We start from the raw sequence: 23,634 nt of genomic DNA, 5'->3' as shown, positions 1-23,634 counted from the left end.
TGCTGTCATGATTGCCCCTGTCAGCAGAAACATCGTCTTACTTTATTAAAAATCACCATGAAAATGCCAGGCACAGATACAATTCCTATTCATAGACACTTTCTATTCTATGATATTATGGTATCTGTGCACTGCAAGGCTACATTTAGCAGGGATTTTCATTTTGCCTTAGGTAGGCTCACAAATCAGGAGATACAAGCTCCTCTTCCTGTGTGTATACATCTTACTATGTACGGCTTCCCCCAATGGCCTATTTGGATTTTTGATCTAATATAATAATGTTCATACCGTTGGTACTCAGGATTTAAAAGTGAATGAAGATTTCTTGGAAATCATGATAGTTTAGCTATTGGAAATAATAACAATATTCTCACAGATCCATTTTGGCTTTAAGTATTTATTAAATAATATTTACTCCTACGATAGGTACCTATAAATTAAATGAAATTGCAACATGCAATAAAAACACATTTCTCTCTAAATTCCAATCAGCTTCATTCCTCATAGACTCTTCTCCTGTGCTTATTCTACAAAACTGTTTCCTGCTCTCTGGCCCCTCAGCACTTCTCCTTGCTGTTGATGTGCTTTCCTGACAGTCGCTATCTTTATCTGTGTCCCTACCCAACCCTTCCTCTCTTGTTATTCTTTCATTCCCTACTGATATGGGAATAATAGGATCCCAAGGCTGTCCTTACTGTATAATTAAAGTATGAATTTCTAGGAGTTAGAAATTGCATGCCGTTTTTATTATGCTTCTATAATAAAGCCAGGTAACACTGAGAAAATTAAAATGGCCTTTTCTGAGCAAAATGCTTGAAGACTTTTCCCCCACTTTGGTTGTATTGTTTTAAAAATAGGTGTTGAAAATAAGAATAGGTTCAGCTATCCCTTTTCTCTGCAAACACCTCTATCTTTCACTTGATATATATCCCCCTAGATCCTGGAAATATGTTGTAAACTTGTAACAGATGGTGATGAAGCTTCACATTTTTTATTTAATACATTTTTTTTATAAAGATTCTGCATTTACAGTGTGTATCTTCCAGGAAAAATGACCTTGAATGAATGAAGTCATAGTTCGAAGGAAAAACACTCCACAGATAAACTAGCCTAGAATGATGAGTCAATTGGGGTTTGTTTTGTTCTCTTCAGTGAGATGAAATAATTTCAGATGAAAAACAGAATGTTGAAACAGAGGAGTCAAAGGTCATCTTAACACTGGAGGTGTATCTGTTAATTGTTCCAGGAAACCCAGTTAGCTGTAATCTGTACTGAACAGAACCGTGTGGAAGATGGCGGATTGCTCTCTGCGAGTGGAAACGCTGTTTACTTCACTTGGGTGATGCTGGGGGCTTACCAAAAATTGTTCTGGCACATCTACCAGCACGAATGTGAGAGGGTTCTAACACTGTGAGTGCTGATATTTTACGAATGTTTTACCACTGGCTTGGAAACAAGAAGTTTGCAATTGATTCAACAGTATGTCAGACAGACAAAATATTAAACGGGCGGGAAAAAAAACACACGGAACATTAGTGGGAATTGCTAATGTCCCCATTGTAAAACAAACTGAAGTTAATAAGAAACTGGATCCTCTTAACTGATTAGCAACAGTCAAGTTTTAATTGCATGGCTTCCCAGAGACATCGAGTGACTCCGTGAACTCCAGCCCTAGCTGTTCAGAGGACTCAGCAATTCTGTGCATTCAGTCACCCACCTCTTTTTTCAACAGCTTCAATGCATTGCTTTACAAACCATGGAACTGTGGAATGTTCTCGTTCACACACTGTGTGCAGATGAGAGCCAAAAATTTGATCTGCAAACGAAACAAAGATGAGCTTCATTAAAATCCAAGCCTGCGTTGTTCTTTAATTCGATTTAATTCTACTTCCATAGCCAAAACTGAGATCTTCGTCTTGCATAGGAATTGATTTTTGCTCTATAAGTGTCTATGGCAAATGTATAAAGACTGTGTGTCCCTTCTTTATGGAATAGAATCCTGATCTCTGGGTAAGAAAAATAACATGGTCTTTGATGAAACACGGGTAAAGAGTGAGTTATAGACTCTAAGGGACTGAACTCTACTGTCTCTGAAATAATGCAGAGAGGCTGATATGGCCCTCATGGAATAATTAAGCTTAGATCATCTGGAATCCTGAGTGTTTTAGAAGTTTACCAGCAGTTATCAAGAATGCAGTTTGTCCAGTATATTTAAGGTATTCATTCTGCAGGGGTATTTGATAAGGCACAGAGTAGCAAGGCAAGTATTATAAAGTATTGCTTAGTGTTTCTCCTGCCTTGAATGCCCGCCCTCTTGTCAGATTTAAGTATCACCTTTCTGACAAGTTCAGTTCAGAAAACCCCTGTGTCACCTCCAGTCGACTCCCAGAATAGCAGTTTCTCTCGTTGTTTAACAGATGCAGCAAGAAACAGGGCCCAAGCTCAAAATGGCCCAGCGACATCAAATTAAACCAAGTTAAACAGAATTCAAGACTTGTATTAAAGTGATTTCAACTGTTTTTATTTGTTTGAGCTATGATATATGTGAGCTTCTATAAAAGGGCAGAAGAGATAATATTCCTCAGACTCACTTTTAAAGATCTATTTGTTTCAGAGGGCATTTCTCTGAACTAATGCTGAATTGGGCTCTGAGATCCCAGCCCTTCCCTTTCATTTAGAATAAGGCAGATATTTTTTCGAGCACCATTTTTGCATTTATGATTATGGGATTGTGGCTTGGATTTAAACTGTCTCCTGAAGATTCATTTGTTCAAAGTACCATTCCCCAGCTGGGGGTAGTACTGAGAGGCGATTGAACCATGAGGGCTCTGAGCTAATCAAAGGTTGAATTCATTAACAGATAGCTCTTCTCACAGCATTTTCCAGCCACTTCTCAAAGATCAGTGCCACTCAACACCATTGTCTGTACCAATAACTTGGCTTTATTTGGGGATGGAGCTTATCTCCACTTGACATGTAAGACCTATGTTGACTATGTGGTTTGTTTAACTTACTTAGAATTCAGATCCAGAAGGGTCAAGGCAATACAGTTACTATGGGTCTCCAAGACTCACACAATGTTCATATATAGCGAAAACTCACCAAAAGGGCTTTGAATTGTCAGTTGGGGTATTGTAGAAAAAAATTTACATATAAGGAAATGTAGAGAAAATAGATAATGTTGCATAACAGAATGCTAAGTGACAAGGTATTTTGAAGACTAAGAAACTGAGATTTCAGGAAGGTGGATTTACATCTATTACTTAGGGAAATGTCTTGGGGGTGTGCTGGTAAAAACACCATGGAGGGAATCAAGTTAGGCTAATGCACTATTAATAACACACTCTGATGTGGAAATATGTGTTTATACAAGAGACAGGAAGAAGATAAACTCAAAACCCAGATAGTATAAAGAAATGGCAAACAGTTGGATATGCTTTGAACACTTGATGAGGTAGCAGAGACTTGTTCCAAACGGTAAGCATCCCTGTACTAAAAAGTGACATAAATATTACCTAAGAAAAATTGCCTACGACTTCAGATCAAAGGGTTTACGCTGGCTAGAGGTCACAGTCAGGAAACATTACTACAACACATAAGCCTATTAGTAGACTTCATAATTTATGTCCATTGCACAAATGTTGATTGACTCTTGTATCTGCACAGCAACAAAGCAAGCACTTTACATTGTAAGTATATATACTGAGATTTCTCTAATATTGTAGGGTTGATACAGCATGTATCTTGAAAGGTGTTGAGTGGTAAGAATGATGCCCTCCAATATATGTCTGTATCTTTCCATGCTGGGGGTGGGGCATGGTTTACTTTGGATGGAAGTCATTTAAGGGAGATAGATGCTGTCATAAAGTGGGTGCTAAATTTCTAGTACATCTTTGTTTCGCTTTCCTTTTCACCTAGATATAAGAGAAAGACAAGGAGATGAGTGGGTGAGACCAGCAGCATAGAAAAGTGACTTTTGGTGTGTTCAGAGATTTTGTTTTCTTCTCTTAAATTTCCTCTTTAATCCACTTAGTTATCTGTGAAAGACAATCACAAATCCCTGTTAGCTGGCACAGTAACCCCAGAATGTCCCGTGCATGCATTATACTGCCACACACTCTCCATCTTCTGCATGTATCCTGTGTAGGAGACTAACTCCAAAAGAAAGAGAAAGAACGTGCAATGGGGAATATGCTGTATCTGGGTTAGTAAAGGTGCATTGTGGGAGTATATGGAAAATGGCCAGATCAGCTTTCCCTATGTAAAAGTTCCCAACAAAGAGAAAAGCCCTCAGATATAAGTAAGACTTGATTAAAAAAACTAAGAGAGGGACACAAGCAGCATTTGGAGAGATGGAGAGAATGATGGTATTACTAGGTTGCTTCAGTCACAAAAAAATTCAGGGCTTATTAAAATCTTGATGGGCTAACCTTGAAAAGGAAATGAATATTGTATTATGACGTGATCTATATTTTGTCAACCAGGCTCAGTTATTTGACAGATACTAATGATCTCCTTCAAATAAGTCTGTCCCTTATAAGTTCCTTTCTTGTCCTTAAAATTCACACAGGTTGGCCAAATGGCCCAACAGGTAATGCCACTTGCTGTCAAGAAACCTAATTAAAATTCCTCTGATCCAAATAGAGAACTCCTAGAAAATTTTCTTTGAACTCTACACAGTAAAAGAAATATGCAGATACCTACACATATATGTATGTATGTGCACACAAAATCACAATTGATAGAAATGTAATAGAATTCATGAGACATAACCCAAGATTATTCTTGACTGAAGTCTACATTCCCTGCGTTTCTGGATGATGGGATGGTCTACACAAGCAAAAGTGACCTTTGCCTGCCTACTTTACTTTGCTTCCTTGTGAAAAGACTGTAGAGAAGGAGGCATTTTCTCTTTTTGTTCCCACTTGGAGCATCACTTTGTGATAGCACTTGGATCAACTGGAGCATCTGTGTCATTATGAGACAGACTTGAGAACAGAGGCTAACTTGATTTACAAAAGAAAGCAACAGAACATGTTATATACCAAACCATGAAACACTTCCCTAGATTTCCTTACATACCATTATTTGAAACAGGATTGCCCATCCTAACCAATATGAAGGAACATTAGCAGGTTGCTTGGTCTTTATACTGAAGTGTGTATTTATTATAACCATAATTCTGCTTGATCCACGGTTAGGTTATGGTTAGACCTATTTAATAGTTAATCATGGGGGCTCAGAGGATGGGTTGGTTAGACACCAGCGTCTTAGCTAAATAGACAATACAGACTTTGTCATACCAAAGTCAGGAGAACGGTATAGATTTTGTTTTGTTCCTGGTTTTCATCTTTTTGGAGTTAGAGTGTGGGTTTATATTGCCTACCCTGTAACCATAAGGTTCCACTTATCAGAGAACCTAGCAGTTATGTCCCCTCATATCCTCTGACGTTGAGCTTGATCTGCAGGTGGCTTGGTATAATATGGTGTGAACAGGAATTTATCAGTTTCAGATGAAAGTCTTATAGAGCACTGCATTTTCCCACTCACCTTGTTGTTTCTCTGATGATGCTTAAAGGAAATCTTCTCTGGCTGACTACTGCCCTATCATCCTCGGCTCTGGGCTAAGCATGTATGTCCAGAACTCAACCCAATGTTTAGAACATCAACCAGACTGCATATAAACCACGTCTGCTCAGCCAGACCTGTTCTAGGTCACACATGACACACCACCACTGTAGAGCCATTATAGTATATGCTGCAAAGTTCTGTTTGTTATTCAGTAATAGCTCACTGATTCAACTGCAATTCAGGTTGATGATGAAATATGGTTTAACCTGTGCTACCAGACGAAAAGGACAAGAAGTAGCTGAGCATGAAAATTGAGACGAGAGAGAGAAAAGTATGAAGAATGAAATTAGCCACAAATAAGGAAGTATATGCTCAGTTTTAATTCAGTGTATGTATAAATCCCAAAGGTAGTTATTTATACCTTAATATTTATTCTTGTTATGCCTTGCAAAATACTATGGCAGTTCTTATGCTGTGTTTTTATTTCTACCTAACTCAATTCGGTAGATACCAGTGAACACCTAGCATACACTGAGTAGTGTAGAGAATGCAAAGTTTCATTCATTCATCACTCATTCATCCATCATTCATTCACTATTACATGCCAGAGAGAAGACAGGCTGCATTACAGCCTGAAACTGTCTATAGTTTAGTGTACACTTCCTACAGGACTTTCACAGTAGTCACACTAAAATGTAACTTTCGTTATTACAGTAAACAATCATGGTGCTTAAATATATGAGCCTATGGGGGGGGGTCCTCATCCAAATTGTCATAATGTTCAATAATAACAATTTCAAAGAGATCATGAATTTGGGGGGGTTAGGAGAGGGAAGAATGATAGTGATGCAGATTTATGAAGTTCCAAAAAGAAATAAAATTAATAGTATTGAAAAAGAAAATATCTTATGTTAAAGTGTGTTTTGTGGACTGCTGGACACCAGAACTTGTCAACAGAGTTCTTTATGGAGTCCCATTTGCTTTCCTGTTAATGTGCTAACTGTGGTCCATGACTCTAGGATGCTGCCCAGCACTGCAGTAGCTCCCACTGACTAAAAGTTGTTTTTCTCTAGTGTAAGGCTGAAAATATAAGGTGAAATATTATGACTCGGGCTTATTTGTATTTTCTACATATGTAACCTACTAATCAATCTTCATTGCATTGATGGTAGATGTTATTACTCTACTAATTTTACAGAAGAAAACACCTAAGTCATAGATACTGAATTATTGTTCATGGTCACAAAGATTTAGGCTATGAGCAACAAAAGATGAAAATGAACCAGAAGTGAAGAGACTCCTGGCCCAGTGGGTATGGGAAGCAGATATAGGAAGTAACAAAGTCCACCAGATAACCCCTCACTTTCCTTTTTGTTCCTTTCTGGGTGAGAAAGCATGAGAGGTTGGAGAAGAACAGAGATGGGAACTTGAGGGTGAAAGTAAGAGTTTTAGGTGCAGTAGAATGGTGATGCAGACAAAGATGAGAAGCTGTCTTTGGCTTCTGACAACTTTTAAGATATGGGTGACTGTAAAGAAAGTCAACTTAGGAGAGTGATAACAAGAGAGATCAGATGGGTATGATAGAGTCTTGGGAAGAAGATGAGGAAGAGAAGAGTTAGATAGACAAGAATGTAAGACATGCTGTTTGGCTTGGGGGAGATAGGAAAATCAACTGCAGTATAGTTTTGATTGCTGAGGGGTGAGGATGCTGGCTATCCTGGATAGTCATGTGGGAGTGGAGGAAGTGTGCTATTGCCACTCATGGAAGCATGCAGAAAAATGGGTATCCCATAAAAAAAACTATCCTTCTACCATCAACAATGCCCTAGGAAGTAAAACAAAACAAAGCAAAATGACCTTCTTCAACCTAAATATTTTATATTTCAGTAGGTAGTATTTGAGGCAGTCATTATTAGATCAACTAATGTTTCTCATATTACATATATTCTTCTTAAGATTTATTGAGTTTACTCAAGAGTGTATTGCTCTGGAGTATAGGATCTCAGCTCCCACATGATCCGTCAAAGTCCAAGGCTGTCTTATGGATCAAACTGGGGCCTCCTTCACGAAATTAAAAATCCAGATGTAGAGAGATTGAGGACAGTTTTATCTCTGTAGATGTGAACCGTGAGGTTGCCTAGAGTTAAATGCTGAGGTTTTCACAGCCCCTTCTGAGCTAGCTATATAGGATGGCTATGTGAACAGAGCAATTCTATTTGGAGGAAGTTGGACATATGCACAAAAGCCTCCGGCAGCAACTACATCTTCTCCATGACACTTAGACTTCCCAAGTCCTAAAGTACAAAGGTGCCCCCAACCCTTCTTGACGGCATTTCTTCACATTGTTTTCTGTTTGTTACTATTATAAATGTGACGAAAGCGTGGCCGTAGCACTTCCCGTGGGTTTGTGAAAGAAAGGGTACAATTATAATATAAGATCAAGAGAATGGCTTGGTGGGATCTCCCCCATTCCAGTCAGGAAGCAGATTGTATACATCAAATCTCTCTCTCAAAGGCCACACAGAAGAATTAGGGCCAAAGTAAAGAACAGAGCTGGACGAGGACTATGAAACTATACATTTTGTGTTCCTAGGTTCAGCCACACCCCCACACAATTGGTATCTCTGACCTAGACAGTCAAGTAATCAGGATATTTTCAGTCTTACATATTTGGATTGTCCATTTTCTATAGATTTGCAACTGAAAATAATCTTCAGCAGGACCCTGGACTTCACCATAAGTTATGAATTACTCAGAGGGAATTTTATCAACGAAAAAGTATCATATAGATCGATGAAAAATAAAATTATGAAATCTAAGGGTAAATTTGGAATTGCCTCCCATCTGCAGATCTGACCAAGTTCAGAGGTCAACATACCAAGGAGAACCTTTATGTTACAGGGAAGTGTTTGGCTTTCTGTCTTAAAATAGTGTAGACAAGGGGGAGGGAAAGAGGAGAAATTTTCTTTTCTTGGCAAGCTTACATGACCAGCTTTGCCCCTAAACTCCATGCTTGCTGCCTGGCACACCATTAAGGATTATTTCTGCTTTCCTCCTCCTTATGGATATTCAAAAATGGGAGCCTTCCCAGAACCCCGAGTTCCTAACTCCCCACCTACATCCCCATCTGTGGGCTCACTGCTAATCTTTTCTTCCTGTCTTAACAACTTTTGTTTTGTATTTAGAAAAGGCCTCTTGCCTGAGGTGTCAATATTTTTGGAATCCTCTGCAAATGTCTCTGGCCTTGGCAAGTGTGATCATTCTATCTCCATCCTACTGCTACAGCATTTATACCAAGGGTGGCAGGCAACACATTGTTTGGAGAAAATCCATTTTCTGTGATTTTTCATTGAAAGCATCTTTTGGTGAGAAAAATAAATAGACCTTCCACATGACTGCACTTATAAATCATGTTGTTTACATAATGAATTAGAGTTTAACTTGAGAGTGGTGGGTTTTAATCTTTAAGCTCTCAAACTTTTGACCAATTTAGTTAGTTCATCAGCATAACCAGGTTAAGTCTCCCAGGCTACAAATTAGCTTCATTCTCCCTCCTTGCTGCTGTATTTTTTTTTTTGACAAATTATGGGAAGAACACCCAGTAATGGGTTCTTTGTCAGCTAGATTCCAAATGAATCAAAACTACGAGGAGAACTACTCAATACATGCAGTTAAATGTTCAAATAATGTGACAGTGTTGCCATCATTTACCTAGAAGACAGTCTCCGCGCACTTTTCAAAAGGATGCTCTGTTTTCAGGAGGGCAAGCCACTAAAGCACAGAGGATGACACATTGTGAGGAGTGAAGAGGTAGGCAGAAAGTGGGAAGAGAAAGCTGGACTGCTCAGCTCAGAAGCTAAGCAGATGATAATCATCGAAATGTGGTGTATTTATTGAGGTGATCAGCTACCCATGGCTGAGAAACATACAATACTGTGTTTACATTAAGAAAATGGATGCTTATCTAAGATATAGAGGAGCAGAAATGGGAGGGGCACAATGAATATAGTCTAAGGGACGAGACTTAGAGATTCTTTGAGATCAAATGCTCAAGGCATCATCAAACATGAAGCCAGACAAATACCACGTGTATGCACCAGCAGCAACTCTAGCCCCAGCACAGAAGCACCAAATTTCAATTACGTTGGTTTTAGTGAAGGATGCTTCAGTGACTGAGATCATGCGAGACAATATATGCAAGCGAAGAAAGCATGTGGCTCTCTTTGCTTTCAAAGAAGGTCACATTCACTTGAAGTTTCCTCTCCCCAAAATGTCACATGCAAGCAGATAATTTTTAATATGCTGTCATAAGGGAGATGAAGGGGATAGTGGCATATGCAAATAATAGCCTTATCATGTAATTTTAGCAGTTTAAATGGAATCTTTATTTTAAATTCTTTCTACTTTCTTTTATTTTTGAGATTATAATATTTACAACATTACTCCCCGTTTTTCCCTTTAAACCTTCCTATGTACCCCTTCTGACTATTTTTCAAATCTATGATCTATTTTTTATTCATTGTAATTACATGCCTAGATGTTTGTGTACACACGTATGTCTTTCTAACTGTAACCTACAACGTGTGTGTAACATTCCTTGTGTGTGTGTGTTCTGGGCTGACCATTTGGTACTAGAGAAGCAGTTGATGTGCTCTTCTCTGGAGAATACTGCTCTTCCCACTCTGCATTCCTCAGTCTCCTGTAGTTCTTCATGTCACCACAGACTCTGACGGGTCTATTGGTCTCACTATTGTTCAGCTCGTGTTCAGGCAGTCATTGGTTGCGTTTTACATCTCCTTTAGCTTGATTCTTACAGCTTCATGTAGCTTCATGTTCTTCTCTTCAAACACACTATGACATGTTAACACGACACTCAGGGCAGTCTCTAAGCTTTGCTGAAATGGTACGGAAGGTAGGTAGGTGATTTGAACGAGCTCTTGACTGGAGTTTATGTATGTATGGAATACAGATGTCTGTCTAGTGCTGTCTAGATGAGTGTACTACCGGATATCTCTTTAGTGCTTCAGAAAGTGCTTAATTTTCTTGCAAAGCTTCATGTGTTTGATTAAAAGGATAAACTACTGCCTTTTTGCCTATAAATCCAAAACATTGAGTTGGTTTTCTGCTGAACCTCTAGCATATAGTGAACCTCTAATTGCCTTATGACTTTTGAGATGAGGCAAGTACAAAAAAAATGAATGCTTTCAACTTTTCAGTATTTTAAACTGTAAGTAAGCAGGCATTTCCAAATGCTATGTATGTACCCTGCTTCTGCTTGTTCATTCATGTTGTTCATTCATGTCTGTTTTGCTTTGCTAAACCTCATAGCTCTACAGGCTGTGATAGACAATAACAGCATCCACTGTGGGAGGATTGACCTGGAGATTTGCCTAGACAGTGCAGCGATCTCCAGTCTGGTGTATAGACCATGAGGCTGAAGATTCCGTTTGAAGATGGTCAGCTGTCTGTAGTAGCACCAGCATTCTTTGAGGAGAGTAGAGCAAGGGTGTCTTTTGGTGAAAGCTAGCAGCCACACAGATGAAAATGCAATGTTCTTTCCTGTACTTTCTACAGTTCTCATCTTCCCTTTTTAGGGACTTCCAAGAGTGTCTACTTCCCACAGATCCATGGTGGGTGTCCTTGTATGAGGTCCCTGTTCATTTAAGCATGCATGGAATTATACCCCAACTATGACTGTTTTCTGATTGGTGCAATGGACTCCTCTGAGAGAGTTCAGCAGCCACAAGGAAATGAGTATCTTCAACTCATTAACCCAATAGAACAGTGAGCATTGAATTCTGTGTGTGTGTGTGTGTGTGTGTGTGTGTGTGTGTGTTTAAGACAGCAACTTTGACTCATACTCTCTGCTTATACAAAACCATTCTCCCTTCTCCCTCTCTCTCTCTCTCTCTCTCTCTCTCTCTCTCTCTCTCTCTCTCAAACACACACACACACACACACACACACACACACACACACACCTTGAATCACAATAGTAGAGAGAATGACAATTTTTCTTGAAAAGAATTTTCATAAGATATCATTTCATCCATTCAAAGTATCCATCCAAGATTTTTTCAGTGTCTTTCAGAAATAGTAAAAAGACTTTATCATTACATTGTGTGTGTGTGTGTGTGTGTGTGTGTCTGTGTATGTAGAAAGAAACATATAAACACATTAATACTTAACATGAAATCAGAAACTGATAAGCAAAGTAGAGCTGGTGGTATAGCCAAGGAAGACATCTATGAATGAATGTCTTTTGAGAGAACTGAGCAATGTAAGCACACAGAGAGACAGAAAACACACAGAGCTACTGGAGAAAGCTATGGCTTAGAAGGTTGGGAGGCTGGCATACGGTGACTAGGAAGCAGGGCGGTGCTGAGGAAACTGAAAAGATGGGCCAAACTGCTGGAGGCCAAAGCAGGTAGAGAAACACATGGGTCATAAGAGGACACAAAACATAACTTTGAATAGGATTTTATGCTACCGAATTGGAGATGGTTGAGCAAGGGGTGAATGGTATGATTTACATCTCTAAATGATTCTTTGGAGCAGTTGCTGTGCAGAGACTAAATTTAAGAGGGTCAAGCAAAGAAGCAGAGAGGCCAGGCAGGGGGCTGCTGAAATATTCCCCAGGGAAAGGATGGAACTTGGATAAGGATGGTAATAACGGAAGTGACTAAACGTGGTTTAATTTAGAATATATTTTTAGGCAGGATTTGCTGATGGAAGTGAAAGAGACAAAGTTAGAGTGGAGGGTGACTCCAGCTGGCACATGGCTGTGGTATTTCCTGAAATAGAGAACACGTGGGAGCCAGGGAATCAAGGGTTGCTCTGGATAAATTTGAGATGTCTACCAAGCACCCAGGAAGATGTCAAAGAGACATTTGAATATGCAAGTCTGGAGTGTGAGGCTGGCGTTTTAAGTTTGGAGAATGTCAACCTACTGATGGAATTAGAAGCCACCGAATGTTTGAACAGTGTCCAATAGTTGGAGAATAACAAGAATAGAGAAAAAGTAGCCAAGAAATGAGAAAAGCAAGACCCACCAAAGAGGCGCCCATTGACCTGAGTGCCTAGTCTCCTTCTAGGCAATATGTCCCCACAATGGACAGCGATGAGTAAGATGGTGTCTGAATTCGCAGCCCGTAGTCTAAAACTATGGATGATATGAAAACATGGCATGATAGCTTTGGGAACAGAAGTTGGAATTAACAAGAGGGAGAAAACAAGGATAGTTTAATGGTGTTGGTAACTTTCAGCTGAAAGAGTAAAAGAGACTTTGAGTTCACTCAGTGAGGAATCGATGTTCAACGTAATAGAGACTTTGCATAGTAGGAAAAGTGCAGTCTCCTTCCTCTGCTTTTATACATATGAATTACATTATTTTGCTTATGCATTGGGTACTTCCAGTTACCAAGTATATACATTAATCAGTGAAAGGTAAAAGTGAGCAAGGAGAAATATTTTATAAAAGTAAGTGATTTACATCCAAAGACAGGATAATAAATAAATGAAGGGGGGAATAAAGAAGCATTAGTTCACTTTGTGAGTTTTAGATGATTGACATGAGCAGATATGTGTACAGCACAGAGTGTTCCTTTGCAGCAGGAGTTGACAGTATTTTGTATTTTTCACTTGCTCTTCTTCACCTCCTTAGAATCATGGATGTGGTCAACAATAGAAAGAGGATCGTTTATAAAATTCAAGCATGTCAAATTGTGTTGTCTTCTCCAATATTTGCTTACCAATAATTTATACACTTTCAATAGAAATTTCACAGAATTTGCTTGCTGAGTCACAAAGCTTAGAATAATTTATCTCCACTTGAAGTTGTCAAGTATCATGTTCTTTAACTAGGAAGGGCTGCTCTATTGAGGATAGACACTACTGTGAAATAGACGATTTTATTTAGAATTTTTATAAATCTGAAATAAATAAAATTTAAATTTTATTTACAAATTATAAATGATTGCAATTATAAGGAGAGAATAGATGCATAAAATTTGGACAAATTAAGGGAAGTAGATAATTTATCTTTTAGGCCAACTAATAGAGATTAAAGACGAAAACATTATCCAATGATTAAGAATCGAAAAGATTCTTTTCGGTTGGGGAAAGCACAGACATTTAAATTCCAGAATTAAGCATACTCTAGGTAAGAAGGCTGTATTTTCTCTAATGTCAGCATAGATTTGTTCCAATCCCAAGTGGTAAAGACTTCAATTTATTTGCATGAATGTAGAGTTCAATAAGAAAAGACTCAAAGTCAGTAGGAGTAAAACTGCTTAATGATTTCAAGTATTGCTTGTAATGTATTAATATAACAGGTTTGAATATCTATAATGGAGTCTCTTTCATTTGGGTCTTAAGGGTGTTCTTCAAGCCACTAAGGCTGAGCACTAGGTATGTGCTGGAGTACGGAACAGGAAAGCACTTTAGGTTAAAAGCACTTTCTCTCTCAGCCCCGGGTTAAAAGCTATTTCAGGATTCTGTTAAAGGCATTCTTTAGTCCTCAGCTTTGGCTTAGAAGTGGCTTTGATGAGAAGTGCTTTGAGGCAGGTAAAGGATTTTATAATAAACCATATTAAGAGCCTGAGAGAGTCATGTGGCTCGGTGGAACATTGGGTTGCTTGGTGCGGTGAGTGTAAGCTGTGCTTAGAAATTCCCATTCTCAGTAGGTTGTTTGAAGCGAGGTGGCTCACTAGTTAAGTCTGTGTAAATAAATGGAAATCCAGTTTCAGCAATATAGTAGAGAGGAGAGATTACGATTCCAAATTAGAAGGCCAGGATGCACACATTCTGAAAACAAGTTGTCATTTTTGGGGTTTCTAGTCAAACATTGTTCGTTTCTCCTTTTTCAGCTCTCACTGCAGAAAGGGACAATTCAAAGGCACTTCTAAGACACCCAATCTACCCAAAATTTACCCACAAGACAGGATGGCTAGGAATCCTCTTGTGAGAGGCCATTTTGTATCTTGCACATTTTCAGGGTCAAGTCTTAGACCCAGGCAACAGGATTTCTTATTGGGATGTGAAAGTGTTATAGAAATGAAATGGAGATCTCTGTTGGAAATGTCTACTGAACAGGCAGAATGATGTCTACAACCCTTCATGTTTTCCCCTAAGAGTTGATTTTAGTTGAAGTTTGTGAACTTGCTGAGGTCAATGAGAGTTCTAAGGGAGGGCAAAGGATGCATGTACTCCAGCTATATCCAGGGGCTAGGAATGAATTCTGTTAAGAAAACAGCTCCAGACATAAAGGAATGAGCAGTTTTTTCACCTCATGAGATTCAAAGCCTCAGAGAGATGCTTTGGGTCTTTGAAAACCATCTACACATGCATAGCGGAAGAGCAAAGAGCGTGCATTCTCTGTTGAGGACAGGAGCAGCAAGAAGAATTGAGCATGGCTACCGGGAAGCTTGTGCAAGTATAGTTGCTCTAGGCAGGGACATGGCTAACTCTCAAGGCTGCTGTTTGTCCAATCGTAGTGATGTGCTTTCTTTGGGCAACATATGGAGTCTAAAACAGAAAAAAAAAAACTAAACAAAACAAAACCAAAACCAAGGGGCAGGAGGGCTACATCATATACCTTATTTTAGGCAATGTAGTTCAGCACTCCTACTAAGAACTGGGAAATTTTACTTCTACAGGAGACAGCCATTTACACAATTCTGTTAGGACTTTTATAAAAATCAAACAAAACTAGATCACATCACCTAATGAGAACTGTTCAACAATGCCTTTTCCCAGTGTCTTTCCATCAGCCTTCTAGTGGAGATGTTTATGTTGGCTGTGCATATGAAATTGATGGCTTTGAATAATCTCTGGTGAAGGACTGAAGAGGTTCACTTTGCAGAAGGAGGCACAACTTTCTTATCTTTGTGACCCCAATATTTACATACTGTTTGGTACATGATAGGTCTTCAGTAAATCTTTTAAAGCAAATAAAAGGCTTGTTTTTTTAATGAATAGAAAAAATCACAAATAAGCTTTTCATACAAAATGCTTAGCTTAGAGCAGTCCAAACACCTACAACAGGCTATTGTTGTCACCAAATACTCATCATTTTATCCCAACCAATCTCTGTGTCCCCCAGGCTTTCCTAAAGTTGCACAGTTTAAATGTCTCCAAAGTCCAAATACGTCAACTTAGAGACTCAGATCGAAGACCATAGAATAAAGGAACCATTAACCTTCCCCATATTTTCTGCTTATAATGTCTCCCAAATTTGTTACCTGAATGCTTCTTAAGTCATCTGGCATTTGATATATCACGCCATATTTTTGCACATTTATCTTTCTTGCTCACATTTTGGGAGCATTATGAAATTTTATACCCTCTATAACACCATGTTTCAATGTGTATGTGTCACTGGCAATAGCAATGACAATCAAAACTCAAACAGAAGGACAAGCAAGTCCATCCCTCGACTGAGCACAGAGCTAGGTACATGGATGTTGAAAACACTAACTTTATTAATGCAGTGTCACAGAGCTGTACCAAGATCAATCTGTTGTGACAGATTCAGAGTGTGTTCTCTATGATCAGGAGAATGCTGCACACTAGTAAGATGAGAGTTAGAGAGAGACAGCATAAAATTAGCAATCAGTATTTGTTACAGTAATTGCTCTTTATAAAATGTCAACAATTCTAAGAGATATTATTAAGAATGTGTGAAGACAGATAATTTCATCACCTTGCCCAAATTTACAAAACATGTAAGCAGTAAAGACAAAATTAGACTTCAAATCTATTTTAAAATTCAGTACTCCTGATGGTTTATAATGCACAATTTTCCTCAATAAATAAAGCAGGATTATCCTCTGCTAGTATAGCAAGAATTTTGGCTAATCTATCTTTCACCATTACCTAGCACCCCAATCGGTTCTCACACTCAAGAAATCTATATTTAAATATGTAATTATTTCAAGTGTGTTTACTACAGCAAAACTAAGTATAACCTTTGGGAGTAAGTATCCCTTTTGTTCAAGAAAGAGTTGAATATTTTCTTAGATGTTCTTTGAGTCTGGGTCTCAAGTCTGGTTATAATGGGGACAGTAGGCTCAGTCTTTTTCCAGCAGAGGCTACTTATGGCCTTTAGAGAGGATGCCTGATTAAACAGTACACATCCTTAAGTTCAAGTATCAGATGAGTGCCAAAGTTTTGTGTCTGTACATGAATTTGAAGGTCTATGGTCGTGTCTATAGTAGCTTCTTGGAGACTCACATCTGAGTCACCAACAGAGGTTTCATCTGGGTTCTGAATAAAGTTCACACCGTAGTTTCTAATCATGGAAACTGATAAATGTCTTTCACTATAACATGAAAAACCTTTCCACTTTCGACACTGTTATTTGTCTCTGAAACAACACTAAACGAGGTCCCATCAAACCGTTTACATTCTATTGAATAGTGTATGCTAATTAGTTTTTAAGATAAAAAATTGGAACCCTCTTAGAGCCTTAGTGCATTTGCAATGTGGACACCCACGGTATTCTGCTCTTCACAGAACGATATATGAGGGAGTTCAAGGGTAATGGCTTTTCTGGCATTTAGCTTATTTGGAATCTTAAGATATGAAGATATCCTTTGGACATTACTTTCAGACCAACTACTTTGTTATTTCCCAGCCTCTGGTCATGTGATAGATTCCTTCATTGTGAGGTTAACTAAGGCCAGGCCTTTTCCCACTCTATCTTTTCTTTCTCTCCTATGAATTTGAGTTATAAGTTCAAAGGGACATGTTAGAACTGATATATTCTAGTTAATGGCCTTCCCATGTGTTTAACTTGGATGACATCTCCTCGAAAATTTCCTTCCTGTATAATGTGGCTAGATAAGAAAATCATTAAAGTATTGGACCTCAACGAGCTTTGAAAGTTCTTGGAATTTATCTTTTTCTCTGTTTGTAGGGGCATCAATCTCCTATGGAAACAACAGTCCTGGTGGTAGGTGCTTATGAAAGATGACTGTGTGTACAAGCTACCATGATAAAAACACCGTCTAAGAGTTGTGTGGCTCCCAGAAAGGTGTCAAGCTAGGCAGTTTTATGATCTTTGTCCAGCTGTAGAGACTATAATTTGGGCAAAATTCAATAAGTAAATAGAAAGAAGATTATAATTCTAAATAAGGTTTAAGAAATAAGTGCATGTCAGATTTTCTTGCACAGATTGACCAAAACACTCATGGTTTATTTAGTTTCCTAAATTAGGACATAATTTATATTTGGTTTTCTTACATGTCTAATCCTCTTCTAATATTATTGCCCAAAATATTTGAAAGTCTTGTTTAAAACTAGGCAAATAACTGCTGCAAAATTGGGAATATGCTAATGAGCACAGTGATTTAGATTTTATCTCAAAATAGTAAAGTGAGCTTGGTATATGTCATTCAACTTTATAGTTGTTCAGCAGATCCAAATGCTTTCTCGGTTAGCCTATGAAGTGCACAGAACAGTTTAATGGAATAGCAATGCTAAAATAGCAGAGATATTTGGAGATAGAGCATAGTTAAGACAGAAAATTGTACAGAAAACGCCTGGACTCGGAAAACTATGTTATAGAAGGCTTGTAATATAAACAGATATTTCTTATAAACTTTAAATATTTCTGAATTCTTTTCTTTACTGGGTCTTTCCCCCAGCTACTATTAAATTGTAGAACTTGCCTTATGGTAGGGATAGCTAATTTTAGGAGGAAGAAAAAGTTTCCCTATTCCTCTTTCACATTATTCTTTCTTTTTCCCTCCTTGTTTGAAAAAATTAAAGTATTTAGAATATACTTTTAAATAACGAAAACAATAATAGCATTTCCCAAGGGATGAGGATGAGACTTTGAAGTATCTGTGATAAGGCACTGGGGGCTCTAGTTTTTATGAGTTGAAGAACTGGCACTTCGACTCTTCTGTTACAACAGTGTATGCTTCCTATACAGGTTATTTAACTCAAATGCCCGGGAAATAGACACAATTACCACCTTCTGGAATGCTACTTAACTTAAACACTCCCTACGGACCTACAGAACCCTACTGTATAAAATATAAGTCAGTTTATGCAGAATTATTTCTTCTTTAAGCTCCTGAATTTTTTTTCAATGTAAAATTTGGACAAAGATTGTCTAAAAGTCCATGTAATAGAAGAAAGAAAGAAAGAAAGAAAGAAAAAAAGAAAGAAAGAAAGAAAGAAAGAAAGAAAGAAAGAAAGGGAAAAACAAAAACCATTTCCCATAGAACTGGAGTCTGTTCCTAAGAGTTCATATGTCCTATGCCTGTGTACATTTTAATCATGCACTCTTTCAGCTGTTATCAATTTAAAACCAATGAAACTCCCACACCGAGTCCATTTGAGCAGTCAATTTTAATATCTCCAGGCATCTGTAGTTATTCTGAATGGGCTGCAAAAGCAGGGCTAACAAGTTAAGCTCTAAGCATAAGTCGGCACAGGCTGGTGAAGCATACATCAAGCGCAGACAGTTAGTCAATACTCCAGTGTGAAAAACCAGCGAGCATCTTTAAGAAGAGCAATATATTCATAATATGTTCAGCAGTCTGCTTTTCATTCTCTCTTGATGGCTTAGAGTTAGGCTCTGCCTGTCGTCAACAGGGTGGCTTTCAAGCACCCACAGAAACACTTTCAAGGGAAAACTGGTTACTTCTGTGATCAGTAGGTAATGCTGTTTAAAACTGAGAAGAAAGGAGGGAGGAATGTGCCTTTTGTGACTAAAAAAAATCTAGAAAATTGTCTTACTTACGTGCTTGCTTTTTATAGGGAAATAGACATATGTTCCGGGTCTCTGAGCACGACCTCTACTTCAAATATTATGTCACTGTCAGGCCATGTGTCTCAGTGTTGTGTTTGGGAAACATGGCTGCCAGAAATACCTCCCTCCCTCCCAGGAGTGACTGCAAGGCAGGATATGCCTCCTGCAGACAGAGGATGACAATGGAGGCGGAGCATTCCAACAAGATCAAGGCAGTCACCACTTCCATCAAACCATTTCTAACTTTTGGGCTATGGAGCCCTGGGGGAGGGAGTGAAGGGTGTTTATGACATTTAGCTGCTTTCCCAGAACTCTTATGTACTTTTATCTTCAAAAAGAAAGAACATATTAAAGAGACATAACCGAGGAGAAGCAATACTACATAAAGTTTATGTTTTCCGATCTGCTGCCCCAGAAAATGCTTTGATAAAACATACTTGGAGCAACACAGATCATTTCAAAGGAAATCTGAGAGATAGACCTCTCCGTGTTGCAGTTTGGCTGGAATGGAGAGAGAGCTAATTGTGATTACTCAAGTTCTGATCAAACCTATTGCTTTCCTCCCCCAGGCAAAAGTAAAAATTCAGGGAGAGAGGGTTTTTTTCCCTTTCCTTTTCTTTCTTTTTTCTTTTTTCTTTTCTTTTCTTTTTTTTTTATCTGCAGTTGGAGCTGTTCTCTTAATGAATGGATTTTATAGGAGCTCGTTGACTATTTTCTCTTTTAAGGCTGGTTAACACCATGTTTCTCAGGCTGGTCTTGAGTTCCTAGGCTGAAATGAGTCTCCCATAAAAGCCTCCCAGAACAGCTTCAAGGATCAAGAGCAGGCTCCACTACAGGCCTGAAGGTGGTTAATTTTAAATCACTAAAAATGTAGGAATATATATATATATATATATATATATATATATATATATATATATATGTGTGTGTGTGTGTGTGTGTGTGTGTGTGTGTGTATGTGTGATATAAGTTCTTTATTTTTGTTTTGGAAATTTATGGGGTATTGGTGATATATTATAGATATGGTGATTTATTGTAGATATGAATTTGGGGGTGTTTGTAAGCCAAACTGTCAGTGACGGTAAAAGATACTGAGAACACTCCCTTAATCTTAGGATATGTCAAGATGAAATGTTGACATCAATACTTCCTTGCTTGTAGCAGTCTGGCACATCTGCTGAACATTGTCCCTGATGAGATGCTTGCTGTGAGAGCTCTGGTGTGGATGATTCTTAGAAACACGATCAGTACACACGTGCTATGGATTCTTAAATCCTGCTTACAACAGGCATAAGGAACGGGTAGATCCCAATTCTCATAAACACGGTAAATCCACCCGTCTGGCCGCATATAAAACATTAATTTCTATAGTTGTTCATTCTCTAGATCAGAATAAAATCATGCTTCAATCTCCTGGAATTATCTACTCTATAGCAAAACAAAATCAACAACTAACACTTTGTATGGAAAAGAGAATTATGAAGTTTATAGGAGAGAAATGCAGTATCTACAACTGGTTTGGGATGTTTTCTCACAGGTCCACAGAGGCCATGGGAAGCTAGTAACAATAAAAGGGGGTTCTGAACACTGACAAAGGCCACATGCCTTTTCAGAAAAGAAAGATTTAGGACATGATGAGAGGGCCGAAATATTCATGAACTACCTATCTGGAGGGCAGCAGCCTTCTGACACCTGCAAGAAATATGCTATCAGCCTAATTCTTGGTCTTCTGCATCCAGTTAAGAACATGCTTTGCAGAGTGTTACCCAGTTGGGTTGTAGAATGATGGGTTATTCTAATTATAAACACTCATGCACACATGCATGGACATGTGCACACGCACGCACGCGCGCGCGCGCACACACACACACACACTTTGAGTCAGTGTACAGTACATGCTTAAAACATGGCACACATTTACAACATGAACCAAGCACATCACTACCTTCTACTGTGTCCTTTTTTTATCATAATCTTCAACTTCTCATCCTTTTAAAATTTATTTCTTTTTATTTTACGTGTGTGGGTGTTTTGTCTCGATGTATGTCTATGTGTCATGAGTCTGCAGTTCCTTTAGAGAACAGAAGGTGCCAGATCACCTGGTACTGTAGTTATGGATGGTCGTAAGCCACCATGTGGCTGCTGGGGATTGAACCTGGTTCCTCTAGAAGGATACCCAGGGTCTTTAACTAATGAGACATTTCTTCAGCCTTTCTACTTCTTACTTAGCAGAAACTTGACAGTCTTACACACAGAAGACCCAAGTACAGTATTTCTAATTGCTACTAGAATTCTACTAACCCTATCGAATATATGTCAAAAATCTGGATATAATACCAATGTGTTCTGTCAGGGCATGAGGCTTGGGGATCATTGGCAACAACCTAAGTGTCATTTTGTTTAATATTTTCAATCCCATTTTTAGCCAAACCCATTTATATAGCCCATGACTCTGGAGGGATGATGATGATGATGAAAATGTGTTCGTTTGTGTGTATGATATACATTTATGTTATCCATATATACATGCATATGTTTGATATATGTTATTCATGTGTATTATGTATAAAATGAATATATAAAACAATATAATATATATGTATATATAACCTATGCATACCCATAATGTATATAATAGTCTCAAATAATATTACATTCTGAATAATGTCTGGAAGAAAGGTCTTTTTGCATAAGAAAATAAATCCTTGAAAAGGCAAGTAAATCAGCTTGTTCTGTTGGCTCGTCGTTGTCGTTGTTCTCTAACTAGATATTTCCCTTTCTGGATCTCATTTTCTTTCATTGTCCTAAATTTGATCTGTTTTTAATATCTCATAAGACCTGTATCATTTCCTCCCTGGCTAACAGGCTGTTAAAAGACACAGGCTACCCAGGTGCATGGTTTCCTGAATTTCTCCAGTGCTTGTGGTGACCAGCATTTTCCTATTGAACGAAAGCTAGATATGTGGTACTCTATTACCAATACATTTACTCCTAAGAGCCTTTAAATAACAGAAACTGCCCAGGACCTATTAATGCAAAAGAACCAGGAAGCTTGTAGGCCAAGATAAAGAAGCTTAAGGTTGGCTATTAATTTTGGCTAATATTAAATCATGACATAGCTCACATGTAAGGATCACAGTTCAATTATGAGCCATAAAGAAGTTTGACGAAAAGAAGATTTATAAGATATTTTTAAGCACATTAGTGCATATTGTGGAAGCTGTGAAAGTGCTTCGTGCCCAAGTAACGGCAGACCCACGCCCTAGTGTATAAATCCAAATGCAATTTTTCTCAGCCTACCAGTGAGAGGTGGCAAGGTTGAGCATGTCTCTGCCGAAAGCTACGTCAAACCGATGCTCAGATAAATATCTTCTTAAAGCCACAGCATGGCAATGAAGTTACTCTGTCATCTGTAAGTTCTGTAAACTTATTTAAAAATGCCTTCTTTACCTCTCTTATTTTAGTATTTACAGACACAACATGGGAGCATAGGACTGATGACCTGTATTTTCTGTGTCACTGGGAAATATTTCCCTATTTCTCAATATAAATGGCATATTTTACAAAATATTTTACTATGGTTTTTCACAGACATTTTCTTCTTTGACGAAAACCTTAAACAATCCATTGTGCTTGGGTAATTACTTAAATATCCCTGAAGTTATCTAAGGGGATGCTAGCGAATATAGTTGGGAAAGAAACGAGCTCAGGTCAACTTATAAATAAAGGTTCTGAACTAAAGAGAACCAACAGGATTGGCCCACTTCTTGCACACTTTGCTTGAAGCCAGTGTGCTCAGTATCTTTGCCTTCCTAAGAGATTTGTCAGACGTTTGAGCAAAGTGATTGATTTGATAGAAACACAATGAACAAGTAAAGGACACGAAATGGAATGGATGACACTGATAATGAAACACGGTATTTTAAAATTAAAAAACCAAAAACCCCAGAGAAAAATTATAGTTTATGTCTTGGTATAAGTTAAAGGAAAAACATACCTACCCATTGTTCTCACCCAGTGACTAGGAGCGTCCTGAGTGCTAGTGCTGTGTGTGACCACAGTAGTGTGAGCGGGGAAGTCTCACTCTTACAATGTGGGACAGAATGAGATTTACAGAAAGGAGAGAGGGGGTGCGGAGGGGAGGGGAGGGAGAAGAGGAGGGGGAGGGGGAGGGGAAGGGAGAGAATGAACCAGAAAAAGAACTATTACCAAATTTATAAAGGCTGAGAGATGAAACTGAGAGTTCTTTAAGAACAAGAGAAAATTAAGATTGGAAAAACAGTTCATTCTGGTCATCTAAT

The 23,634-nt window shown here is 38.4% G+C and overlaps 1 protein-coding gene and 1 long non-coding RNA gene across 10 annotated transcripts in view; one reads left to right on the top strand and one right to left on the bottom strand.

Annotated features, from left to right (window-relative positions):
* The window catches only part of Arhgap15 (Rho GTPase activating protein 15), a 604,300-nt gene that overhangs the window by 222,560 nt on the left and 358,106 nt on the right, over positions 1-23,634 (bottom strand). For all 9 annotated transcript variants that reach the window (XR_015682721.1, XR_015682718.1, NM_001429793.1 and 6 more), the window contains one exon: positions 1,718-1,816. Coding sequence is in view for 7 of the 9 variants with exons in the window: in NM_001429793.1 (NP_001416722.1) it covers positions 1,718-1,816 (99 nt within the window). In the remaining 2 variants the exon portion in view is untranslated. The remainder of the gene's footprint in view (positions 1-1,717; positions 1,817-23,634) is intronic.
* The window catches only part of LOC147995447 (uncharacterized), a 153,406-nt gene that overhangs the window by 4,536 nt on the left and 125,236 nt on the right, over positions 1-23,634 (top strand). Inside the window, exons 2-3 of the long non-coding RNA XR_015684308.1 lie at positions 1,247-2,010; positions 3,374-3,477. This is a non-coding gene — a long non-coding RNA (uncharacterized LOC147995447). The remainder of the gene's footprint in view (positions 1-1,246; positions 2,011-3,373; positions 3,478-23,634) is intronic.

Source organism: Rattus norvegicus, chromosome 3 (genome assembly GCF_021556685.1).
Source record: "Rattus norvegicus strain SHRSP/BbbUtx chromosome 3, alternate assembly SHRSP_T2T, whole genome shotgun sequence".
In the NCBI taxonomy this organism is placed as follows: Eukaryota; Metazoa; Chordata; class Mammalia; order Rodentia; family Muridae; genus Rattus; species Rattus norvegicus.
This window is presented reverse-complemented; position numbering and strand designations above follow the sequence as displayed.